The sequence below is a fragment of the Amphibalanus amphitrite genome, unplaced genomic scaffold (assembly GCF_019059575.1).
Source record: "Amphibalanus amphitrite isolate SeventyFive unplaced genomic scaffold, NRLGWU_Aamphi_draft 000109F_arrow, whole genome shotgun sequence".
Taxonomy (NCBI): Eukaryota; Metazoa; Arthropoda; class Thecostraca; order Balanomorpha; family Balanidae; genus Amphibalanus; species Amphibalanus amphitrite.
Genome location: NW_024881604.1, coordinates 772,897 through 796,818, shown reverse-complemented (window position 1 = coordinate 796,818; position 23,922 = coordinate 772,897). Strand labels below are relative to the sequence as shown.

Sequence of the window (23,922 nt, the reverse complement as noted above, 5' to 3'; positions counted from 1 at the left end):
GTGCTGCCAGATTTGGAGGATTTCCGCAAATCTGGAGGATTTTGAACTCTATTTGCGGACAAATTTCGCTTTTGGAGGATTTTTGATTCTGGAGGAAAATCTGGAGGATTTGTCGCCCGATTATTATATTCAATATCATGGAAAAATATAACACATTCGAGACTAAAAAGGCATTTTCCTGCCCAGCGTCACCCTACCCGTTAGGATACATCACGTCCTTTATCACCGTGAGACTGCAGAATGTCTCAGTCTGTAGCTATATCTACGAGGGTACCAAACTACTGGCGGATCTAAGGGGGACGTTTGGGGCAAATGCCCCCGGCCCGCCCTGCAGCACCCGATATCGACGAAAATTTTCGTTTTTTTTTTTGGAGGATAAAACGAAAACACAGCAGTGCGAAAGGATTCGAAATCCGATGAGTTTTGAGAATTTGGGGAAACTTTTTTGGGGGGTATAGCCCCTCGCAGCGTCCAAGACCGCCTTTCTATATATACCAATAGGATTTGGAGGAATCTGGAGGATTTTTGTAACTGATCTGGAGGATTACAGCCTTCCCCATCTGGCAGCACTGCTTCCCATTCACTGAGGGTGTTTCCCTAGTTGGCTCCTTGTTGCCTCCTTGTTCATATCAATATATAAATGTTACCTTAGATATATATCACGATTCGATATTATTAAGAAGCCGACCTTGCAACAAGACAGCTTGACGTCAAGGTAAGTAAACCTCTCTCATCTTGATCTGCAATTACTTTAGCAATTCAAATTACTTCACCTTGACCTTACCTTGTCTTATATTTTCCGGGTATTTATGCACAGTGGCCTGTGGTACCTGATTTTGTCGAACTTTTATGATAAACAATGAACAAGTAGCAAACAACAATTTAGCTTATTTTGATGCATGATTTCAGATTAAAAAATAGGCTAGTTTTTAGTTAACCCACGAGCTGCTGGGGGGCATTAAGTTGCCCCCTTTTCATTTGGTGGAATATCTCCGAAACATGATCAGCTACGAACATGAAACTTGGCATACTCATAGCTTCAAATGAATACCTAGACAATGTTTGAGGGAAGTTTGGTGGTTGTAGCACTTGAGATGACGTCACAGTGACGTCTGAAGTTTTGTCATTTTCTGATATTGACCATTTCTGATGTTGCTGAACATTAAACTCAACTGTAAATGAACTAGACAGCACCTGCTGTCATCCAAGTACACTTCCAACTAGTTTCTGACCAATAATCAGTCCTTTGTATTCAGTCTCATATATCAGATATATCATGAGGAAACTCAGAGTCGCAAATCTATAATTTGACCTCTGACGTCACTGTGACGTCATTTCAAATGGGATCAACATCAAATTTGGACACAAACTCGGGTAGGTATTCAGGAAAGCTTGTGCAAAGTTTCACTTCTCTTTGATCTCTTCGTGTTGGGACGATATCGTCGTTGAAGTAAAGGGGGGCAACCATATGCCCCCCCCCCCCCTGCGGCAAGTGGGTGGCACGGAGGCCCAGTGGCCGCTGGGTTAACCCTCGCCCGCACATGGGGGGGGGGGTGGTTGCCACCCCCCAGGTAGTCTTTCTGCTCTGCACTCAACATTTTTAGAGCTAGAAGGCTGAATTTTCGTATAGCTGCTCGTCTATCCTTTCTTGATGTCCACTGAAAATTTCAAGTTTCTGTGATTTTTGGTTTCGGAGATATGACCTTGTTTTTCAGGTCATGTCATGACCCAACTGGCCGATTCTCAACATCTTGCGTTTGCCATGGGCCTTGTGAGCTTTTGACACCCTGATTTCGGCCTTTTTTGCCAGTCTTACTTCCCACCTATCATGGAACATGTTGTTCGACGATGTACAGGGGTCAAGGTCAGGGTCAAGGTCAACCTAGGTCATCTAAGATAATTGCATTTTAGGCAAGCTGAATTTACTTTTTGTGAATTTTTTTGACTGCATTTTTGGTAAAAGCTTCTCAGATCATGATTTCATGTAATATGGACCCAAAAACAATCGGTGCACACATCAGTATACACACAGACACACACAGACATACAAACACATATAATTGACCTTGACCTAACTTGACCTGAAATGACCTCAGCAGCAAAATTCTGGTCGGTTACTGTGACAAAGAGGTTCTAGCTGGCTTGGCACCAGAAAACAGCATCGTCATCGGTATTTGATAAGCAACGCACTTGATATCCAACGGTGACCCAAAACAGCAACATTTTTTTTAGTTTGACCTGACCTGGAAGGTCAATGACTGACCTGAGAAGGTAAAACTGGGTATCATTGGATTCGTCTCTTCCCAAAGAATCTTTTTGGTCTTTACCGCTAAGCTCTATCTCCAACTGGAACGAAATGGCGCGGGGGGTGGCAACCCCCCCCCCCATGTGCGTTCTAGGATGGGAAAATGGCATGTGCGGGCGAGGGTTAAGTGTGACACTGAGCATATGCCAAGAAATTAATTGAAGTGATTCTGGACATTCTGACCCTTGTATGCCATTTTATGTATCTCCTTTCAGAATGTCTTCTGTAAAGAAGCCAGCCACCCCTTCTGGAAGACTTCCTCCAAAGTCTGTGAGAAGCCTTTCAAAAATAACACCATCTACCAGAGGAAAGGAAAATGAGCAAGACAAGAGTATATTTACTACACCAAAAGTTAAAATAGCAAAACGTGAGTCTCTGCTTCAAAGTAACCATGCTAATGAAAGCATCAGATTGTATGATGGTGATATAGAATATATTCAGTGCATGTATTTTATGATAGGTAATTGATTGTAATTTGTAGCTTTGCTTTAATCTTTCCAAGCATACACTCTATGTCATATGCATTTACTTATATAGTTAGTGCTTGCGCTCAACTTGGCAGAGGGAATAAGGCAGTTTTATCTTTTGAGCATTAATATAATCTTAAGTGTTCTTGGTAAATAAATTGTAAATAAACAGTAATGGACTGTATATGGACATTTTGTCCCAACAACAAGCTTTTGGCAATTCATTACTCAATATTTCCTGGGTATATAAAAATGGTTCATAAATGTTTGACAATTCATTCTCAATGTAGATAGAAATCTTAACTTATTTCACTAACTGCAGACCCTAACCCTCGCCGGCACAGGCCATTTTGCGTCCTTCGACGGCACAAGGGGGGGGGGGTACGACCCCCCCTCGCGTTTGGCCCCTGATCGAGCTAGAGCTTCGCGGAAAAACGAGCGTGTTGCCCGTCACGAGAGGAAGCCGCTGATACCAAATTTTAAGGTCCTAGGTCATCGGGTGACCTTCCAGTTCACGTCAATGACCCGAAAACCGGGAAAATGGGGACCTGTTAGAAAGTCGTAAAGTGTGGCTGCTATGTGGTTTTCCGGGGTGCTGATCACGAATATCGTGTTACTTTTGATCATAGATGATGTTTTTAAGCATTTAGACCAGGTCGGGTCAGGTCAGGTCAGGTCAACCGGTAGGGGTTGTGACGGGTATTCGTAATACGTGTCAACCGCCTCTGACAGCTTCGTAACATGTTACGAAGGCACCAAAACTACTTCATAAATGTTCAAATGGTTGCTAAATTCGAATTCAGCTCCAAAAACTAGCCTAGAAACATGTAAAACTCGAAAAAGTGAACCGAGGTCACCCGAGGTCACCAAAGGTCAATGACCTGACCTGACCTTCAGGTGACCTTGACACCCACCCTTATGTATGGGAGCAACATCAAATCACATGTTTGAACGTTTGAAACCACGAAAAGCTTGCAAACGCGCGGCTAATGCGAGCCGACATACGCCGAATCGCGATTCCGGCCAAACGGAAAAGAGGTCACAGCTCAAAGGTCATTTGGGTCAGGGTCATGAAATTTTCAGGGTAGGTGTAAAATTGATCAATGCGAGGGTACTGAAAGTTCGTCGCGATCGGCCGCTTTTTACGCGAGTTATTCGCGAAAACCTTAGGGGGGGGTTGCATCCCCCCCCTGTGCCGGCGAGGGTTAACATAGGGCATGTGATTAAATTCCAATGTCAAAATGTTTGTTCAGCTGTCTTAACCCTCGCGGGTGGTATCGGTTTTTCGCGAATAACTCGCGTAAAAAGCGGTCGATCGCGACGAAACTTCCAGTACCCTCGAGTTGATCAATTTTACACCTACCCTGAAAATTTATTGACCCTGACCCAAATGGCCTTTTACCTGTGACCTATTTCTCGAGACCATGTTTGGCTGGGATCGCAATTCGGCGTATGTCGGCTCGCATTAGCAGCCAGTTTAGCAGCAATTTAGCAACCAGTTTAACATTGACGAACTAGTTTTGGTGCCTTCGTAACATGCTACGAAGCTGTCAGAGGCGGTTGACACCTACTTACCAGCAGAACCCCTACTGGTTGACCTGACCTGACCTGACCCGACCCGGCCTAAATGCATGAAGACATCATATGTGATCAAAACTAACATGATATTTGTGATTAGCACCCCGAAATACCTCGAAGCAGCGACACTTTACGACGTTCTAACAGGTCCCGATTTTCCCGACTTTTGGGTCATTGATCTGATCTGGAAGGTCAACCAATGACCCAGGACCTTAAAATTGGGTATTATCGGCTTCCTTTCAGCACGGGCAACACGCTTGCTTTTCCACGAAGCTCTAGCTCGATCAGGGGTCAAATGGCAAGGGGAGGGGGTCAAACGGACCCCCTCCCCCCGTATACGCTCGCGGCTTGTAAACCACCAATACGGGCGAGGGTTAAATCTCTGCATGTTACTATGTAAGAATCATCATGTTTTGGTTGCTGGTTCTGGGAATTAGAACCCACACCACGATATTACAAGCTGTGTAGGATCTGGTAAGTATGTGCTGTGCAGCTGCCTCGGCGGCTCCGCCGTGTCATCTGCCCCCTGTGTCTGACCCGGGGCCGTGCCACGACAGGTGGCAGTCTGCGCACGCCGCTGTCGGTGGACCGTCGCCACGGCGCGGCGCCCAGCACCCCTGTCGGCGGCACCCCGGTACGGCGCAGCCGCGGCTCGGCCGGCGACCCGCTGGCCAGTCTGCTGGCCGACCAGGCCGTCACCGTTAAGGTTGGCGTGCGCGTCCGACCCATGACCGACAGGTGAGCCGCCGGCCGCGCTGCGCAGGCGGTACCGTCGGTACCAGCGGTGTGTCCAATAATCAGTTGTGTTGCTGAATTAATCGTGCAACCATTTTCAAGCAAATTATTCCAAGACTGATGTCTTAGTTGCACTATCTTTAAAGTGGTTATCAAACCAGGATTCTGTGTGTGACAAGGAGCGCTCAGACCCGGACGTCAGCAGAATGGTCTCCGGTGACGGCTCCTGTTTGTATGTCTGTGTGTGACGGAGCGCTCAGACCCGGACGTCAGCAGATTGGTCTCCGGTGACGGCTCCTGTTTGTATGTCTGTGTGTGACAGGGAGCGGTCAGACCCGGACGTCAGCAGAATCGTCTCCGGTGACAGCTCCTGTTTGTATGTCTGTGTGTGACAGGGAGCGCTCAGACCCGGAGGTCAGCAGAATCGTCTCCGGTGACGGCTCCTGCGTTCTCCTGGACACCGAGCTGCACCCGTCACAGGCGTTCTACTATGACCACGTGTTTTGGTCGATCGACCCGGCGGACCAGCTCTTCCACAATCAGAAACAGGTGGGACAGGGGTGCACAAACTCGGTACCGGTCCGCGGCTCCGAGTTTGTGTACATGCTAACGACTGCCCCTGACCGATAACTGTGTTTCCAACTTTTTTTCTTGCATGTTCTGCTCCTCTCGATCATTTGAAGTGGTCAAACTGAAGCTTTTGCGATGTACGCACTCACTCCTAGATTATGAAGATTTGCTTTTGTATTTTTATTGTGACTTGCTGTTTGTTTCATTAGCTATTGATGTGCGATGCATTCAGGTGTACGAGAGTGTCGCCGCGCCGCTGCTGAAGAGTGCGTTTGAGGGCTACAATGTCTGCCTGCTGGCTTATGGACAGACGGGCAGCGGAAAAACGTACAGGTAATGCCTTTTCAGTCGCATGTTTGAAACCTGTCTGTGCTGACTGGCTGTATTGCTTTGACTCTAGACTTTCACGGCGTGTCTTGATTGCCTTTTCCCGTACCCTCTCCACCGCTGTACTTTGGTCGCTGACCCGTTTGGTCGGTGCACGCCTCAGTATGATGGGCAGGCTCGGCGCCGAGGATGCCGGTACGGAGGAACCCTGTGAGCTGGCCGGCGTCATACCGCGGTTCTGCGTGGACCTGTTCAAACAGACGGCCAGCGCAGAGTACCAGACTACAGTGCAGGTGAGTACCTATCAGAGTACCAGACTACAGTGCAGGTGAGTATCAGAGTACCAGACTACAGTGCAGGTGAGTATCAGAGTACCAGACTACAGTGCAGGTGAGTATCAGAGTACCAGACCACAGTGCAGGTGAGTATCAGAGTACCAGACTACAGTGCAGGTGAGTATCAGAGTACCAGACTACAGTGCAGGTGAGTATCAGAGTACCAGACTACAGTGCAAGTGAGTATCAGAGTACCAGACTACAGTGCAGGTGAGTATCAGAGTACCAGACTACAGTGCAGGTGAGTATCAGAGTACCAGACCACAGTGCAGGTGAGTATCAGAGTACCAGACTACAGTGCAGGTGAGTATCAGAGTACCAGACTACAGTGCAGGTGAGTATCAGAGTACCAGACTACAGTGCAGGTGAGTATCAGAGTACCAGACCACAGTGCAGGTGAGTATCAGAGTACCAGACTACAGTGCAGGTGAGTATCAGAGTACCAGACTACAGTGCAGGTCAGTACGAGCGTAACGTGCACTGCCGAAACTGCCAAGGTGCTCAGCAGGCCAGCATTGGTGGACCAGCTTCATTCATTTCCGTTTCATTCATTTCATGTCTGGCTTGAGACGTATTAATCATATGGGGAACATTAAAAGAGATGTGCTTTAGCTGGCAATGAACATCAACATTTTTTTCTTTTTACTGCCTTTCTCTTCGTTCATGGAGACATCGCGTGAGACTAACGACTCTCCCCTCTTCTAATGGCGCCACGCAGGTCAGCTACTACGAGATCTACCAGGAGCGGATCCGGGACCTGCTGGCCGCCTCGGACGACAAACGGTCCGGCCTGCGCGTGCGCGAGCACCCGAGCCTGGGGCCGCACGTGGTCGGCCTGACAGCCGTGGCCGTGGACGGCTGGCCGCTGATGAGGGTGAGCAGACGTGAGCAGTGAGCACTGCGGCTCAGGATACTGGGAAGGCTATCGTAGGTAGTTCCGCTTGATTTGAGTCATATGTAGATAACAGTAGAACAGTTCTAACAGTTCTACTGTTATCTATGTTTGAGTCTATCATGAGAAACTTAATCAGTGCAGACTGCATTGTCATAAAATGGTCGCCGATGACCGTAGATAGATGCAGTCTGTTTTCCCTAGAAACGCGAACACTATGATCGTTATTGGGATCTTGAGTTGCTGTTTTGCAATTTTAACTGGGCCGTGCCGACTCGTATTTGCACCGTGCACTCCAACATGGTCTCATGATGTCTTATGTTTGCGGTGGCTGTTCGGACAGAGTCTGATGGACCAAGGGAACCGGCTGCGTGCCACCGCCTCCACGGGCATGAACAACAAGAGCTCCCGGTCCCACTCGGTGCTCACACTCACCGTCACACAGACTCAGGTATGGCGTGGGCGACTGACTGCTGACACTCACCGTCATACAGACTCAGGTATGGCAGCGGCCACGGGGCAACGTACCGCCGGGTTTTAACACACCCTTGGCTCAGTTTTTAATCAACGGGCGCTGAACACAAAGCAAACTGTATTTGGGATGACGAGGCTGGTGGCGATGCCGTCAGGTCATGTCAGACCCCCAGTCCGTATCTCCTGCCTAATTTTTCACGCCTGACGCGGGTGTTCGACCGTCGTCCGGCCCGGTCACAATTCTTCGCTGTGGCGGCGGGCCGCTGTCCGCTTTGGCTGCTGACGGGTCTCTCCGCGCCCCCAGACGGAGACGGTGGACGGCGAACAGCTGGAGAGCCAGCAGACGGCCCAGGTCAACCTGGTAGATCTGGCCGGCAGCGAGCGTGTGGCGCAGGCGCACACCACCGGCGTCCGACTCAGGGTCAGTACGGACCACTCGGGGTCAGTACGGGCGGCTCAGGGTCAGTACGGGCGGCTCGGGGTCAGTACGGGTGTACGGGCGGCTCTGTAGACATCGAAAGGGGGCTGTGGCAGCTCAGCTAGGGTCTGACAGGGATCCTTTGGCGGGGATGGAGGGGGTTCGGCGGCAGCGGGCGGCAATTGGGCGCTGACGTTAGCAGAGCTGCACCAGTTCAGAGATCTGGAGTGTGAGGGAAGCCCTGTCTAGTGTGTCATTAAGACATGATTTGTGTCGGTGAGTTGTTAGTTAAAGTTATTAGCTCTCCTCTAGTCCTCTCGTGTTGGTGGTGAGCTGTCTGAGCCCGCCAAGCCCTCACCTGTGACCTGTGACCGGACAGGAGGGCGTGGTCATCAACAAGTCGCTGCTGACGCTGGGCAAGGTCATCATGGCTCTGGTGGACGGCGGCAGGGCGCACATTCCCTACCGGGAATCGGCGCTCACCTGGCTCCTCAAGGTACGCATGACGCCGGATGACGGTGTCCGACAGACTCTTTTTGAGACTACTGGCTGAATGTGATAGCTTGTGTGCGGCGATGCGTATTTGAGAACCATAACATCATCATGTTCACTGTCCAATGTCCAGTCTAGTGTTCTATCAGCTGCGCTCTCCCTTGTCCCTACTGACCAGATGTTCCGTGCCCCCACCAGGAGAGCCTGGGCGGTAACTCGCGGACCGCTATGCTGGCCACCATCAGCCCGTGCTCGTCCCACGCCGAGGAGACGCTCTCCACGCTCCGCTACGCCTGCAAAACCAACCAGATCGTCAACAGCGTGCATGTCAACGAGGACCCGCGCGCACGAATCATACGGTCAGTCGGCGGGCGATGCAGGGCGGGTGAGCGAGCGGAAATATGGGCTTACGAGTAACGACGAGTGGGTCCAGGTGAATACGGACATAGCACGGTTCTGTTGATGTAGTTAATCTGTATTCATCTTGGTTCTGTTCATGGTTCTAAGGGCAGGGTCTTGTAAAATGTTCTATTACAATAATTCAACGCCTTTCATTATCGTTTTCCAAACCGATTATGAACCGGCGACAAACAAACGGGACTAATTTCAGCTTAGCGTGCCGTGTTTTTTCTGGTGATGTGGATAGTAAGAACTAAGGACTGGTTTATCACTGCCCACTGAGCTCAGTCCTCTCTGTTGTGTGTAGTCCTCTGTCCCCGCAGGGGGCTGACCGTGGTCAGAGCTGCTGCTTAACCGGGGTCATCTGGCCCCGGCTTTGCGGCGGCTGTGACTTCGGCCAGTAAGGGGAGTAGCGCCCCCTCGGCCCCAGCTTGACGCGCGTTTGACCTGGACTTGCCTTGCTTACTGGATGGATTGTCTGCAGGATTGGCCCCGCAGGGGGTTGGCAGCGGCCTGGGTTGCTGTTGGACTGGGTTCCTTGGGCCCTTGCCCCGCGGCGACCCTGGCCTCGGCCAGCAAGGGGAGTAGCGCCCCCTCGGCCCCAGCTTGACCCATGCTTGCTTGCGACTTGCTTTGATTGCTGGATGGACAGATGGTACGGTCCGACTTTTCTTGGTTTCCGTGGTTTTGTTTCTCTTGAGCACCTTTTGTTTGCTTTTGCTTTGCTTCTCACCGGATGTCCGCGTTTCGTTCGATCACAGCTTTCTGATTTCTTTCCCCCTTTTTCGTTGTTTTTTGCACCCGCAGGAACACAGCCGAGTTGGGCTAGTGTAAGGGGAGTGGCGTCCCCTCGGGTACCAGCCGGTTTTACTAGGCTAGGCGAGCCGACCCGTACCCCAGGACAACGGGATCCTGGAGGTTGAGCCCCCCACCGTGCGGAGCCAGTCGCGGTGGCTGGGCAACACGCCTCTTTGGCCCTGAGTTCTGTAAGGGCGGGACACTCAGTGGGGCGCCGCACTTGAGGAGCCATTCCCAGTCGTGACGCCGCCGGGGGTGGTGTCGGAGAGGTGTCGCCGGCGGGGTTCGGGCACTTGTGCTCGTCCTCCGTCGGTGGGACTGATCTGTCGCTGCCCCTGGCGGTGACTCGGCTAGGCGTCAAGGGAGGAGGCGGTATCCGACCGTGGGGGGTGGTGAGTCTCTCTCTCCCCCGCGGAAGGTGCCGCCAAGTCCCGTACAGTCAGCTCGGCCGTCCTAGGCCTTGTAGCGGCGCCGTTGCGGAGCGTCGGCGGCCGAGCTGGCGGAGACCAACTCTTTCACATGGATAACTTGACCGATCCCCCTTCCCCCCAGTCCAATCCCTCGGCCTCGGCCGATCCTCGCCCGTTGGCCTCGGCCGACAGGCGAACGGTGCTCGACAAAGGTCCACGATCTCCTAAGATCCTTATCTTCCGGAGCGCAGACAGGGAGCTGAGCTCTCTGTCGCCCTTCCAGCGGAAGGATGGCTGCGACCGGTTTGGTTCAATCGTTCGTTGTGACCGGATGCGTGATGGCGCGCTGGAGGTCGAGTTCAGGAAAAGCGAGGAGGCGGCGAAAGCGTTGGACGCTACTCGCTTCGTGTTCTCCGAGGGACGGGCATCCGGCCGGAGGCTCGTCTCCATCCCGCTTACAGTGGAACCTCACCGATCTAAGAACTCCTCACGAGGGGTCATCAACTGTTTCGATCTGAGGGGAGTGAGCGACGAGGACATTGCGGACGGGCTCGCCGATTTCGGCGTGACAGCGGCTCGCCGCATCATGACGAAGAGAGGCACGGTCTCGACCAACAACATCATTCTGACGTTTGACTCGACTGACTTACCGAGTGAGATTCGTGTGGGCTACGTGAAGGTTCGCGTGCGGCCTTTCGTCCCAGCGCCCATGCGCTGCTTCCGCTGCCAACGTTTCGGCCACACAAAGGACAACTGCCGAGGAAGACCCACGTGCTCCAAGTGTGCTTCGCAGGACCACACTGACGAAACCTGTGACTCGGAGACCCCCCGATGCATCAACTGCGGAGAGGGGCAGACGCCGCACTCCGCGTATGATAGGTCTTGCCCTGCATACGTCAAGGAGAAAGAGATCATGACCATCAAGGCTACCAGAAATTTGTCTTTCAAAGAGGCCCGGGAGGTGTACAACCAGAGTCACCCGAAGACCTCGTATGCCCAGAAGGTGAGAGTCACAAACTCTACCGATGCCTCCCAGATGAGTGTAGCACAGCTCGTGCAGCTTCTCAAACGATTCGGCCTCACCGTCGTAGCCACTGGTGACTCAGCGGACACCACGGCGCCTCGTGCGCCGCCGAGCAACACAGAGCAGGCTGCTCTAGAGTCAGTGTGGGGTCCACCCAGTCCCGCTCCAGCCGCGAACGGTGATGGAGACGGCTGGGCCGTCGTCCAGCGCCGACAGGGTGGTCGGCGCCCCCCGGCGCAGGGTAAGGCGCCACCCACCCCGCCCCGCCCCCGACCGCCCACGGCGGTGCAGGAGGCGTTGCGGCGGGGGGAGGAGGAGAGGAAGGCACGCGAGGCGAGGAGGGCTCGCCTCGTCCAGAAGGCCCTCGAGGCTAAGGAAGCCTCGTCTGCCGACTCCGCCTCCGGGAGTGCCAAAGCGGCTGTTGCCGCTGACACCCCGGAGACACCTGAGGCGGGGACTCGGCCCATCATGGGTCCCCCGCCGCCTCCTCCACCTCCGCAGCGGCGGCCACCACCGCCGCTGCCAGAGACGCCTGTGTCGAGGACACAGGCCGCCGCCTCGACATCCCCGTCGGGGCGGCAACAGACCTCCGCGGCTCCAGGGCGCCTCGCCAAGCGGCAGACGCCCCCGAGCTGGTCACCCTCGGAGGGTGACGCCCCCCGGGCGAAAAAGCCCCAGCAGGGCTCGAGCCACGCCCGATCTGCCTCTGCTGAAGGGAGGCTACACCGAGAGGGCTCGGGGCATCCCCGTATCCGTTACGGGGGGAGCGCCTCCTCGGAGTTAGAGGACCTAGTCTAGTCTTTCAGTCTAGTCATTTCCTCTTTTATCCTTTTATCTTTTTCGCGCTATTGCGCTTTTTTACCAGGTGCATTTCTCTCGGTGCTTTTTACCTTTTTTGTGGTCAGTCAGGTATCTGTGTGCGCCTTTGCCTCATGTTATACGCGCCCTTTTTGCGCCTTTTTAACCACGCCTTTTATTCTACAGTGGAACTGTAGAGGCCTCCGGGCCAACTACCAGGACCTACAGTCTCTTATCCGTTGGCGCACACCCCTTGTTTTAGGTCTCCAGGAGACCAAGCTAGCGCCAAACGTTACCTTTGCCATCAAGGGCTACTCTGTTTTTAGAAGAGACCTGGACACCCCTACCATTGCCCATGGAGGTGTGCTTCTGGCGGTTCACCACAGCGTACCTGCTCGCCAGGTGCCGCTGCAGACTCCCCTGCAGGCGGTGGCCGCCAGAGTTGATTTCAACCACCGGGAACTGACAGTGTGCTCTTTATACCTACCACCAGGTATAGCGCTCCCGGTGGTTGAGCTGCATCGACTTGTCGATGAGCTTCCACCTCCGGTCCTGGTAGTCGGCGATTTTAATGCCCATAGCCTGGCGTGGGGATGCGACACGACTGGCACTCGTGGTCGACTTTTAGAATCTTTTATCCGCGATGAGGCGCTGTGTATTTTAAATACAGGACAGCGCACCCATTTTACAACACCCTCCGGTCAAACATCGGCTCTGGACCTGAGCTTAGTCAGTCCGCGGCTAGCTCAGCTTTTTACCTGGTCCGTCCATGACGACCCACTCGGGAGCGACCACTTCCCAGTGTGGCTGGAGCACCAGGAGTCCCCAGTGTCAGGCAACCGTCCACCTAGGTGGAATGTTCGGAAGGCCGACTGGGGCGAATTCCAGGCCGCCGTAGAGGCCACGGTTTTATCCAGAGCCGACGCCTCTGTGATGTCTACCGATGATTTTACATGTTTACTCATTGACTCCGCAAATGGGTGCATACCCAAGACGTCGAGTCAGCCTCGTCGTCCTCCGGTCCCGTGGTGGACCAAGGAATGCGGAGATGCGATTCGTGCCAGGAAGCGCGCTTTTAGAAAGTTTGACCGGAGTAGTACTACTGAGAACCTCATCGCTTTTAAGAAAGCGCGGGCTTTTGCCCGTCGCGTTTTAAAAGAGGCAAAGGCTGTTTCATGGCGCACGTACGTGAGTTCCTTAAACCGTTTTACTCCTACGACCCAGATATGGACACGCATGAAGCGCATTGAAGGCCGGTTCAGCTCTGTTCCGCTTCCGGTTTTAAGAGTGAACAACACGGACATATCCCACCCTTTAGACGTCGCAGAGACGATAGGCCGTGCACTCTATCAGCGCTGCCGAGGAGAGCCGTCCTCACGACCTGCACCAGCCGCCGTGGACTTCAGCACAGCTGAAAATTTGATGTACAATGAGCCTTTCTCTATGGCTGAGCTCACGTCTGCCATCAGCTCGTTGCGCAGCGTCTCAGAAGGTCCGGATGCTGTCCACAACGACATGCTCCGTCATCTCCCCGCAGTTGCCCTCGAGGCGCTGCTAGCAACCTTCAATTCGCTTTGGGAGACTGGCACTTTCCCTGAGACCTGGCGGGAAGCCACTATCATTCCTATCTTGAAGGCTGGCAAGTCGGGACATGACCCTCTCCACTATCGGCCCATCTCTCTCACATCATCGCTTTCAAAGCTGATGGAGAAGATGGTCAATGTGCGTCTTAGCTGGTTTTTGGAACATCACGGTGTTTTTACAAACGCCCAGTGCGGTTTTAGAAAGCACCGCAGCCCTGTTGACCACATTTTAGCCCTCGACACCGAGATACGCACCTGTTTTACTGAAAAGAAGCACCTTGGAGCACTGTTCTTTGATATTGAGGCGGCCTATGATACAGTGTTACGACACAGAATACTTTCCAAAGTACACAAGTACGGCATACGCGGCCGGATGGGCCTCTTTATTAAGAACTTTTTATCGGGTCGTCGGTTCAAAGTCCGAGTTGGCAGTAGTCTTTCGAGCAGTTTTACTCAAGAGAACGGAGTTCCCCAGGGCGGGGTGCTTAGTGTGGCTCTCTTTGCAGTGGCGATTAATGACATCGCTGATGATCTGCCGGTCTCGATCGGTAGATCGCTCTTCGTGGATGATTTTGCCATTTGGTTTGCCGCTTCAAGCGCTCGGCATATGGCCAGACAGCTGCAGCTTGCAGTGACGCGGTTGGAGAGATGGAGTCGTGACAACGGTCTTCGTTTTTCAACAACGAAGACCGTCGCTATGCACTTTTGCCGCCGCCGCTGCGGCGACCTTCCCTTGGGAATCCAGCTCTATGGACAGGTGATTCCTACTCGTCCGGTGGCGAAGTTTCTTGGGATCTTTTTTGACAGTCGTTTAACGTATAAAGAACATTTTAGAACGCTTCGGGAACGATGTTTTAAATCCCTGAACGTTTTAAAATGTGTCGCCCGCACATCTTATGGTGCGGACCGCAGGACCCTTCTTCTTCTATATCGATCTATTGTACGATCGAAGCTAGATTACGCTTCTTTTGTCTACGATTCAGCGAGTGAATCTAGCAAGAGGGTCCTGGATACAGTCCATCATGCAGCACTCCGAGTAGCCACCGGAGCATTCCGCACCTCGCCCAGGAGCAGCATTCTTGCTGAGGCGCATGAACCGCCACTTTCACTCCGCCGTCAGATGTTGGGTATGCGGTACGCGCTGAAACTGCGCCAATTTCCTATGCACCCGACGTACCCATACGTTTTTTCACGGCATGCCACCCGATGTAACGGAAGGTTACGACCCTCGTTCGGAGTGCGCATGAAAGAACTGTTTTCAATAGCTGACATAGCATTGCGTAACGTTCGTCGTACCTGGGCTGCGCCCCCTCCACCGTGGAAAAGTGTCAGTCCACAGGTGGATCTTTCGCTTTCTGCAGTTCCAAAGGGCAAGTTGCTGCCTGCAGAGGCACGAGTCCGAGCCTTGGAACACCTTGCCTCTTACGATGGTTTTATTCCTGTATTCACAGACGGCTCTAAAACACCTGAGGGAGCGGGCTGTTCTTTCGTCGCTGGCGACGATACCCGTTCATTTTCGTTGCCATCTTTCGCCTCGGTGTTTTCATCGGAACTTGTTGCCATCGAGAAGGCTTTGTGTTTTATTGAGGTATCGGACGGACCTTTTTACTTGATTTTATCGGACTCCCTAAGCAGCCTGTTGGCCCTACGGAGTTTTAATCCAGCCGACCCGATCGTTCAAGACATTTTAGCTCGGCTTCAGTCAGTAGAACAATCGGGTAAATCTGTTCAGTTCTGCTGGATTCCCAGTCACGTTGGCGTTCATGGCAATGAGCTGGCAGACGCGGCTGCAAGGCGTGCTGCTGCAGCACCCTGCACTCGTCGGTTGCCATTGCCGGCGCGTGATTTTTACCCTGCTGTACGATCTTTTATTCTAACGGAGTGGCAGGCAGAGTGGCGCCTGCGTGGAGGCAGGAAGCTCCGAGAGGTGAAGCCGACTCTGGAGCATTGGAGGTCTTGCTCGCAAGACAACAGGTCAAACGAAGTGATTTTATGCAGGCTCCGCATCGGTCATACGTATGCGACGCATGGCCACCTTCTCCGCGGAGATGAGCAGCCCGTTTGCGGCGGGTGCGCCGTGCCTCTCACCGTCGCCCACGTGCTTTTATCTTGTCGACGCTTGGAACCGGACCGGACTCGCTACCTGGGCCGCATCGCTCCGGATATCACCGTCCGCCACTTGCTGGGTGACGAGTCACCCTGGGTTTTATCTGGCAACATCTTTTCCTTTATCCGTGCAGTCAAATTCCAAGCGATTTACTCGACCTGACCCAAATCCTCTCTAGTCTCCTTGTCTAGTCAGTTGTCTATTACGACGCTTTTGCGTTGTTTTATTTTACCCTGTCTTTTTTTATAAAGTCTTCTACTTTCTAGTCTTGATATCTATAAAGTTTCTTCTTTTGAAACACTTGTTTTACTAGCGCGACGTTATGGGCGCAAAATGACCTTTGCAGTCGACGCGCCCTAAAGCCCCAATAAACAAACAACAACAATGTGTAGTCCTCTGTGTTGTAGTACTCTGTGTTGCCACTGTACCTTACCCCGCCCATCCGTCCCTCTCTCAGTGAGCTACGGGCGGAGCTGGAACGGCTGCGTCAGGAGCAGAGTACGCCGGTGGCGCCGGCCGCCGGTGAGCCGGCCGATCAGCAGTCTCCCTCCACCGGCACCGACTCGCCCAACGCCATCCGCCACCGGCTGGCCATCACCCAGCTCAAGCGGAAGCTGCAGCAGAAGGAGCTGATGCTGCGCTCCCAGCACAACGAGCTAGAGGAGGCCAAACGGTAAGCGGAGCGCGGCGGTCATCGGCTTGGAACTGCAGGGAAAGGAGGGATTTGTAGTGTACAACAGTCCTGTAGGTCTGGTAAACAGTAATTGGATAAATGAAGATAACAGGCATTTCAATGACTGTCGGACTCTCAGTGATCACCAGCCGGTTTGCGTGTTCTCATCGTCTATTCCCAGTCAGCTGTTTTAGTCCAGCGGTCTGTATCCCGTCCGTTCCGTTTCAGCCGTCTGGCGGAGGGCGGTGGCGCCGCCCGGCCCGCCGCCGCCGCCCGCCCGTCGGCCGGCGTGCCGTTTGTCGGTCACGTGTCGCAGCCGTCGCTGGTGAACCTGCTGCCCGACCCGGCGCTCACCGAGACGGTGGCCTACCCTCTGGCCGAGGGCGACACCACGCTGGGCGCCGCGGAGACGGCCGCTGTCCGACTGCACGGACTGCTAATCGACAAACTGCACTGGTGGGTGGGGACGGGACGAGAGACTGGCCACCTCAAATGCGGTGGGAGACAAAGGTCACTCTGGTGAGGCTGGCTGGGAGGTGAGCCCCGGACAGACAGGTCACTGTGGGGTGCGACGAGCTGGGAAGCGGACTGCCAGGGTGTGTGGGATTTCTGGCCGCAGCTGGGCAGCAGACGAGGACTGTGAGATACTGGGATTGGGCGGTGGATGTGATTTTTACATGAACTTGCCCAGGTTACCCATGACCCGTGTGACCTGTCGGCTGTTGTCCCCAGCTCTGTGACCCGGAGCGGCACACGGGTGACGCTGCACCCCAGCGCCGGCTGTGTGTGCACCGTGAACGGCTCAGAGGTGACGGCGCCGACGGCTCTGCAGCACGGCGACCGGCTCGTGCTCGCCGGAGAGGTGTTCCTCCGGCTCCATCTGCCCGCCCACCCGCTGCTCGGGCTGCGAGACTTCGCCGACGCCAAGGCAGAGCTCGACAGGAAAAACGAGGAAAAGTGAGTGTGTATTCATTCGTGAAATATTGACCATTAATTTCGTGGCTGCCCTTTATAGAAGGAAGCATGCATTTCTTAGAATTGTTGTCATTGAAGCTCAAAATATGTCCTAATAAAAAAATGATCGTAAGTACGACCCCTGCAGTATGTGTGCTGACTGTCGATAGTGTTTGCCGTGTCCCGTGCTGGCCCTGGGCGTTGACGAGTGACCGCCGTCGCGCCTCCAGAGCTGCTCAGGAACAGGAGCGACTGCGCCAGCGGGTGAAGCAGGAGCTGCTCCAGGAGCTGGAGCAGGAGCAGGCCGATGCCGAGCTGGAGAAGCGCGCCCAGCAGATACAGCTCGAGAAGCAGATCGACACGCTCAAGGAACAGCTGGTACGCACGGGATTGAATTGAATGGGAATTAGAGGAATATAGTTTTTCTAGCTCTTTTACAAGACCGCATGCAGTCAAACAGATGGAAAGGAGGACACACAGGTATGCCAGTTCGGGCCCGGGTTTGGCCTTGTAGGCTCGAACCGCTGCTGCCGCTCCTTCCGGCTCGTTTCCGTGCTCCGTCTTCTAATAGTTGCCCATGTGTTTCTCAGGAGCAGCTGAAGGAGCAGGAGCGTCGCCCTCCGGTCCGCTCGACCGACAGCCCGGCCGACTCCTCGTCTCTGAACGTCAGCCTCTACCACTCAGATTTGCTCGAGGTACGGTGTAATCGGTAGCACAGAGGAACGGTCGCACTTATTACAGCTGCCTGTGCAGGACTCTGCGTCGGTTGTTGTGGAATTCTCACTCGCATTGGTCAACGTCGAGTCTCGACACTGAATCTTTGATCCATCTGTCTCGTTGAGTCTGACGATGCGCGTGGCCCGCCCTGCAGCAAATTGAGGGTGTGTTCGGCGACTCGTCGGGCCGCGGCTCGTCGGGCCGCAGCGCTGCTCCCTCTGCCGCTCACCCTCCCGTGTCGGCTCCGGACGCGGCGCGGCTCTCCCAGCTGGTCACCGAGGGCAACGCGCTGCTCCGACGGCTCAACAAAAAAGTGGTGAGTTCTTACGAAATTGCTGAAACATTGTTTGTCTTGAGACCGCTGGCAGGTGTGCCGGCTTACTGTCATTGTCTGACGTCTTATTACTGTTTCCAGTCGTCAATGCATGTGTCGATATTTGATACCATTCAAGAGGCTTGTCAAATGAAGCATTGCATCCTTTTTCAGAGTAATTGGTACCTTTACTTGAGTTCTTTCTGCTCTCCCATTTCCAGACGCTGAGTTCCGACCTGGAGCTGAGCGGCGGCACGCTGCGTCCCGTTGCTATGGTTACGGACGGGGAGCACGGTGTGTGCACCAGCTGGAATCTGGAGACCTTAGAGGACAAGGTGGCTTCGCTCCGACAGCTCTGGGAGGAGGTGAGTTCCCGGGCTCGCTCCGATAATTCTGGGGGAGGTGAGTAAGATATGGTGCGCTAAACGGTCCGAGAGGAGGGAGTCTTTGCCCACCGCCCAGTGCCCATTCATGAATAAAGTATAGTAGATGAACCGCGTGGGACTGAGACTTACACAGCGGTACAAAGAGAATACTAAGCATAGGCAGTGATCGAATGATTGGAATTAAGCTGTGGAATGCACTCACTTGAAGGGATGTAGTAAAGATAATCGCCATTCCACGTTTACGCGAGACTGATGATGTATCGCTACCGTTGCAGCGCGACTCGTCGTCGACCTCGCTGTGCGACGTCAGTGTGGTGCTCGACTCGCGCTCCGGCTGGCGGCAGCAGCACGACCTGCGCCGCAGCGGCCGGCTTGCCGACGACCCGGCCGGCGGCGGCGGCCGGCGCCGCTCCTCAGTCAGGGGCAGACGCTGCAGCGACGGACAGCCAGGTGAGGAATGTAGGGTCAAACGAGGGGATCGGAGGCGGACCGGTGAGCAACAGAGACGAGAGTCGAATACGAGAAAGGTACTGATTGTTACTTCAAGGTGGGAGACAGACAGCTTGGTAGGTGAGATGATTATGAGCCGGTCGGGCCGGTCAGATCCGATCTGATCCGACCGTGACCTGAATCCGAACACCGTCTGCCCTCACAGAGGAGGCGGCGCTGTCGGTGGCTGAGTTCTGTTCGCCGCTGGTACACGAGTGCGCCGACTGGCGGTCGGCCGGCGCGCGGCCCGTCCTGCTCGGTATTCAGGCACTGCAGACAGCACTCGGTGCCGTGGAGGGCGTGTGGCGTCAGCCGGCTCTGCTGCGCGCCCAGGACAGCTTCACAGAGGTGAGACGGAGGGCTACGGGACCGGGATGAGGTAGCGGCCTGGGGAGACTATATCGATGCCCTGATTTACGCCACGGGCCACTACGCCGAGTGATAGCTTTGACCTGTTGGGTCGTCACCCATTTTCGGTATTTTTTGTTCATTTTTTTCATTTTACCGATTACAACTTTTTGCTGGACTGTTTCATAGAACTTTCTACAAATCGCCTGTATATTACCCATGCGTTGTTTACTTCAGGCGCTGGTGGGTCTGTTGTCACGATGGTTCCGGCTGAGCTCGGCTTTCGCTGTGTGGCGGCGCGGCCGTCTCTCCTCCGAAGAGGACGTGGAAGCCTCGATCTCCCAGCTGGATGACGTGATGGACAGGCTGCAGAACGGCATCGGCTTCATCTACCAGGTCAGTGACAGTGCCACAGTGGACAGACTCCGGCTAGCCTCTGCGCCCCATATAGGTCTCACCGGCAACGTTCTGCTGTAGCTGCTGTCCTGTAGTTTGCTATGTGAGCTTTGCTCGGACCGTTAGCAGGGTTTTATCCCATAGAGATCTTATATGCAGATATAGAGATCTGTTTATAAGATCTCTATGTTTTATCCAGCTGTGATCTGTTGTGCGAGCTCAGGTCTGTGACGTTAGCCCGTATCTCCCCGTTGACAGGGTGTCGGCGGCCGAGTGAGCAGCCTGGCCGAGGAGCACCTGTCGGGCTGCCGGCGGCTGACGGTCCGACTCTGCCGACTGATCGGCACCGCCGCCGAGGAGCTCACCGAACCGGAGACCATGGTGAGAACAGTGGACCCGAGAATATGTCAGCTCTCTCGCCGAAATGTGAAAATGGGATAGCGTTGTGGTCAGAGCATTTAGAGTTTGTTCTGGCTGACTTGGCCTCGCGAAGGCTTTAGACTTCCTGCTCTGTCTCTCTGACCCTCCCTTTCCTTTCGCTTGTGTCCTCAGACCAAGAATCTGGCCAGTGACACCCTGGCGAAGCTGACCTCCCCGTCCCCGGCATGTCTCCGTTCCTCAGATTGAGGAGTGAGGGCCTGTCCAGCGACTGAGCTGACTTTCCCTTGTGTTCCTCAGACTGAGGGTTTGTCCACTATCCAGTGACGAACCGACTGAGCTGACTTTCCGTTGTGTTCCTCAGACTGAGGGTCTGTCCAGCGATACCCTGACGGAGCTGACAGCCGGCGCGGTGATGGCGCTCGACCACGCCATGCTCCAACTGATCCGCAGCTGCGAGGACGCCGAGGTGCTCATCACAGGTGGGGAAACGCTACGCATTACCGTATTGTTTTATGTTCAGCTGACCTGAAGAGGTCAACTGACCGTTATTCACACCCTCTTTAGCAGAGATATGGGTGCCTGGTCTGGTTATGACTTATAACCGACGTTTGGCTATGAATTTCAGTGTGGTTATGCGATTAAAGTCCGAGACCTAGCTAAGCTTACGAACATCGAACGGTAGGCGTTTGTATGCAGAGGTGGCCCTGCTGCAATACCAAGTACCGGGCAGTGCCCGTATGCATATCAGGTGCAGCTTACCGAGTTTCACACCTTTCACGACTCCACACACAGGTCTGGTGGACGACTCGGTGGCTCCGGAGTCTGCCGACTCCGGCGGCCTGTACTCGGCCGCTCACGAGCTGGTGGCGTGCTTACGGAGCTGGCTGCAGCGGGGGCGGACTGTGCAGGTTAGTTGCGTACAGCTGCGAACGGAGCTGAGGTTATTACGAGCGAGCGAGCGAGTTCATATTGAATTAAGGGAAAATCCTGAGTATGAGCGGCCGGCCGGCCGTGGGGACGCTCTTCAAAAGCTAATATCTTCCGATTGACAAGCGGTCTTCTTTACTGAATGTCACTTGGACGTAAAAGTTCTGTGGTGTGATGGCCACCATGCGTTCTTGCCAACCACCGCACGTGGCGCGTGGTAAAGTTGGACATTTTTTAAGAACCCCAAAATTGCAACCTCAATAACGGCACAACGGTTGGGCCGATTGAATTGAAACTCGGTACACAGTTAGGTCTCCATCAGATAATTCATCTGCATGTGTTAAGGTTAGGGTGCTACTGCACGTGCGCACGTGCAGGGGGCGTTTCCAGATCTCGAGAACGGCTGGGCCGATTGCGTTCAAATTTGGTACACGGTTGGGGACCGGTTAGTAGGGTGCCGTGCAAAAGTCATTTTGGACCCCGTTTGCACGTGCGCACGTGCAGAATGCCGCTTCCAGATCTCAGGAACGGCTGGGCCGATTATGTTCAAATTTGGCACACCGCTAGCGACCGGTTAGAAGGGTGCTTTCCACAAGCCCGTTGGAAGTACCCTCTCGCCCTTTCGCGCGTGCAGGGCTCACTATCTCGCTCGCTCGTTCTTCGCCCAAAAGGCGTTTTACTGGTCTTAACGTCTCCGAGCGCCTGACACTCACCGCTTGTCGTTCTTAACTTGTCGCTCGCTGCTAAATGTTCATCGCTGATAAGTTAGCGTCGAACACCCATGTAAGTGACGCTCTATAACGTAGCTCTACGTTAATCATAGTGTTGTTGGCCGTTGCAATGTTTTGCTTTCAAAGGAGCGGCCCTTTTGTTATTTTTCAACTCTGTTGTAGTTGATCAACTCTTTTCTGCTCTAGACAGCACTCTGTGGCGTCTTCTTGTATCCGTTGTTCGCCTTCTTCCCATCCTTCTCACATAACACGTCTCCGTGTCGCGGTCAGACGGCAGCGTCTAGCAGTGGCGACTCGTCGGGCAGCAGCGACTCCGACCCTTCTCTCAAATACCGACTGGCCAGCGTGCAGCAGGCGTGCGGCTGGGTGACGGCGCTCAGCTCCGCCGTCAGACTCATCGTGCTCGCCGTCGACCGGCATCACAGAGGTAGGCGAAGATATAGTACAGTAGAGTGGACTGTGTTTGCCGTATGACAGTTGGCCTCTGGTTGAGGTGGGCTAGTGTGTCCGTGTGAGTGTTGAGTGTTGACGTTGTACTGATGTGGAGTATATATTGCTATAATAATACCGGTTGACATGTTTTAGTGCCGGATCGGGTAGTTAGCTACGGCACTGCAGAACTGTCAGTTGCGCTTTTCATGGCCTTCCTATCATGACTATGTTGCCCTTTTATCACCGCGGCGTCGTGTCCCTGTCTCACAGGCGCCCGGCTGGACCGGGCCACGCTGTGTGACGCCGTCCGGAAGCTGCTGCACTCGTGCCGCCGCCTGACGCCGGCGCTGGCCGCCGCCCGCAGTGCGTCGGCCGGCGGCGGCCGGCGCTCGGCCGACGCCGGGCTGCGCCAGGGCCGCTCGGAGCTGGCGGCCGCCGCCGGCGCCGTGCTCCGGCACCTGGACGCCGCCGACGACTCGGCCAGCACGGTGCTGAGCGGCGCCAGCGACGGCGGCGCGTCGCGCGCGGCACGCACCCCCGACACCACCATGTTCGGCTCGCTGCTCGACTCGCCGGCCGGGGAGTGTCTCTCGCCGCTGCCCGCCGACCAGATGGCCGCCCGGCTGCGTCAGGCCGTCCGACAGCTGGAGCGCAGTCCCAGCAAGTCGAGTTTGCGCACGCCAGACAGTCCCGTCAAGGGCCGGGTACAGTTCAGTCGGCCGGCGCGCGCGGACCGATCCTAGTGCGGTCGAACGACAGACGGACAGCCCGCCCAGGATCCGCGGGCATGGGAGGGGAGTGGGGAGCAACGGAGAGCAGTCATAGTGAAGTAGATAACTAGTGGAACGCATTGGCGCCGTGTTCGTGACAAACTGTTACGGTACAGTGTAGGCTTGTAATTTTTCCGCGGTATAGCAGTAGGTGACACGTTTGTGTGTGTGCGTGTAGTTATTACGTTCAAGGCTCGGCGTGTAGCGACGTTGCTATGCCTTTTTGCTTCCATTCTACGGTCAGTTGTGGTTAAGTTACAGTAGTGGGCATGACGCCATTCGAATTGTGATGATCTAACCATCTTTACGCTTGAAATCATTGCACATTTCCAGGTATCGGTCGACTCTGACGGACGGACGTGTCATCTGATCTGACGAATCGCTGACTTCACTAGAGTGAATACTGATAATGAGACATAAACGGGCCGCACCGCGTGAACTACCGCTTAGGGCCTCCTAGAGTAACGTCTATCGCCGGTGTCATGGTCTTGTAACGCATGCTTCCCAAAGATTAATGTGTCGGGCTACGTAGGTACTGGTACTGAAGATGAGGTGATCTGACCTTTCGGAATGCGATGCCGTAACATCGTATGATAACGGAGGAGGGTTGTGATTGTGACCAAACGTCCGTCATCAACAATGTGAATGAATACAGTGCATTTGTTGTTTGGTGATGAACTTTCGGAGGACGCT

At 54.3% G+C, this 23,922-nt stretch overlaps 1 protein-coding gene across 1 annotated transcript; it reads left to right on the top strand.

Annotated features, from left to right (window-relative positions):
- The first annotated feature begins 576 nt into the window (after positions 1 to 576).
- LOC122380876 (kinesin-like protein KIF14) lies at positions 577 to 23,202 on the top strand. Its single transcript, XM_043364407.1, has 28 exons — positions 577 to 715; positions 2,521 to 2,672; positions 4,908 to 5,088; positions 5,481 to 5,634; positions 5,888 to 5,988; positions 6,146 to 6,275; positions 7,036 to 7,191; positions 7,553 to 7,660; positions 7,988 to 8,104; positions 8,481 to 8,597; positions 8,792 to 8,952; positions 16,170 to 16,385; positions 16,614 to 16,841; positions 17,118 to 17,342; positions 17,570 to 17,717; positions 17,930 to 18,034; positions 18,211 to 18,372; positions 18,591 to 18,734; positions 19,031 to 19,137; positions 19,192 to 19,205; positions 19,411 to 19,592; positions 19,830 to 19,988; positions 20,247 to 20,369; positions 20,731 to 20,848; positions 21,162 to 21,277; positions 22,298 to 22,454; positions 22,730 to 22,803; positions 22,873 to 23,202. Exons 2-28 carry the CDS (start codon positions 2,522 to 2,524, stop codon positions 23,200 to 23,202), a joined length of 3,984 nt encoding a protein of 1,327 aa, XP_043220342.1. The 5' UTR covers positions 577 to 715; position 2,521.
- Positions 23,203 to 23,922: the final 720 nt, after the last annotated feature.

Coding starts and splice junctions, on each gene's coding strand:
- LOC122380876 (XM_043364407.1), top strand. CDS start 2,522: ATGTCTTCTGTAAAGAAGCCAGCCACCCCTTCTGGAAGACTTCCTCCA. Junction 5,089..5,480: donor GTCCGACCCATGACCGACAG/GTGAGCCGCCGG, acceptor TGTGTGTGACAG/GGAGCGCTCAGACCCGGAGG. Junction 18,373..18,590: donor GACGGCTCAACAAAAAAGTG/GTGAGTTCTTAC, acceptor TCCCATTTCCAG/ACGCTGAGTTCCGACCTGGA.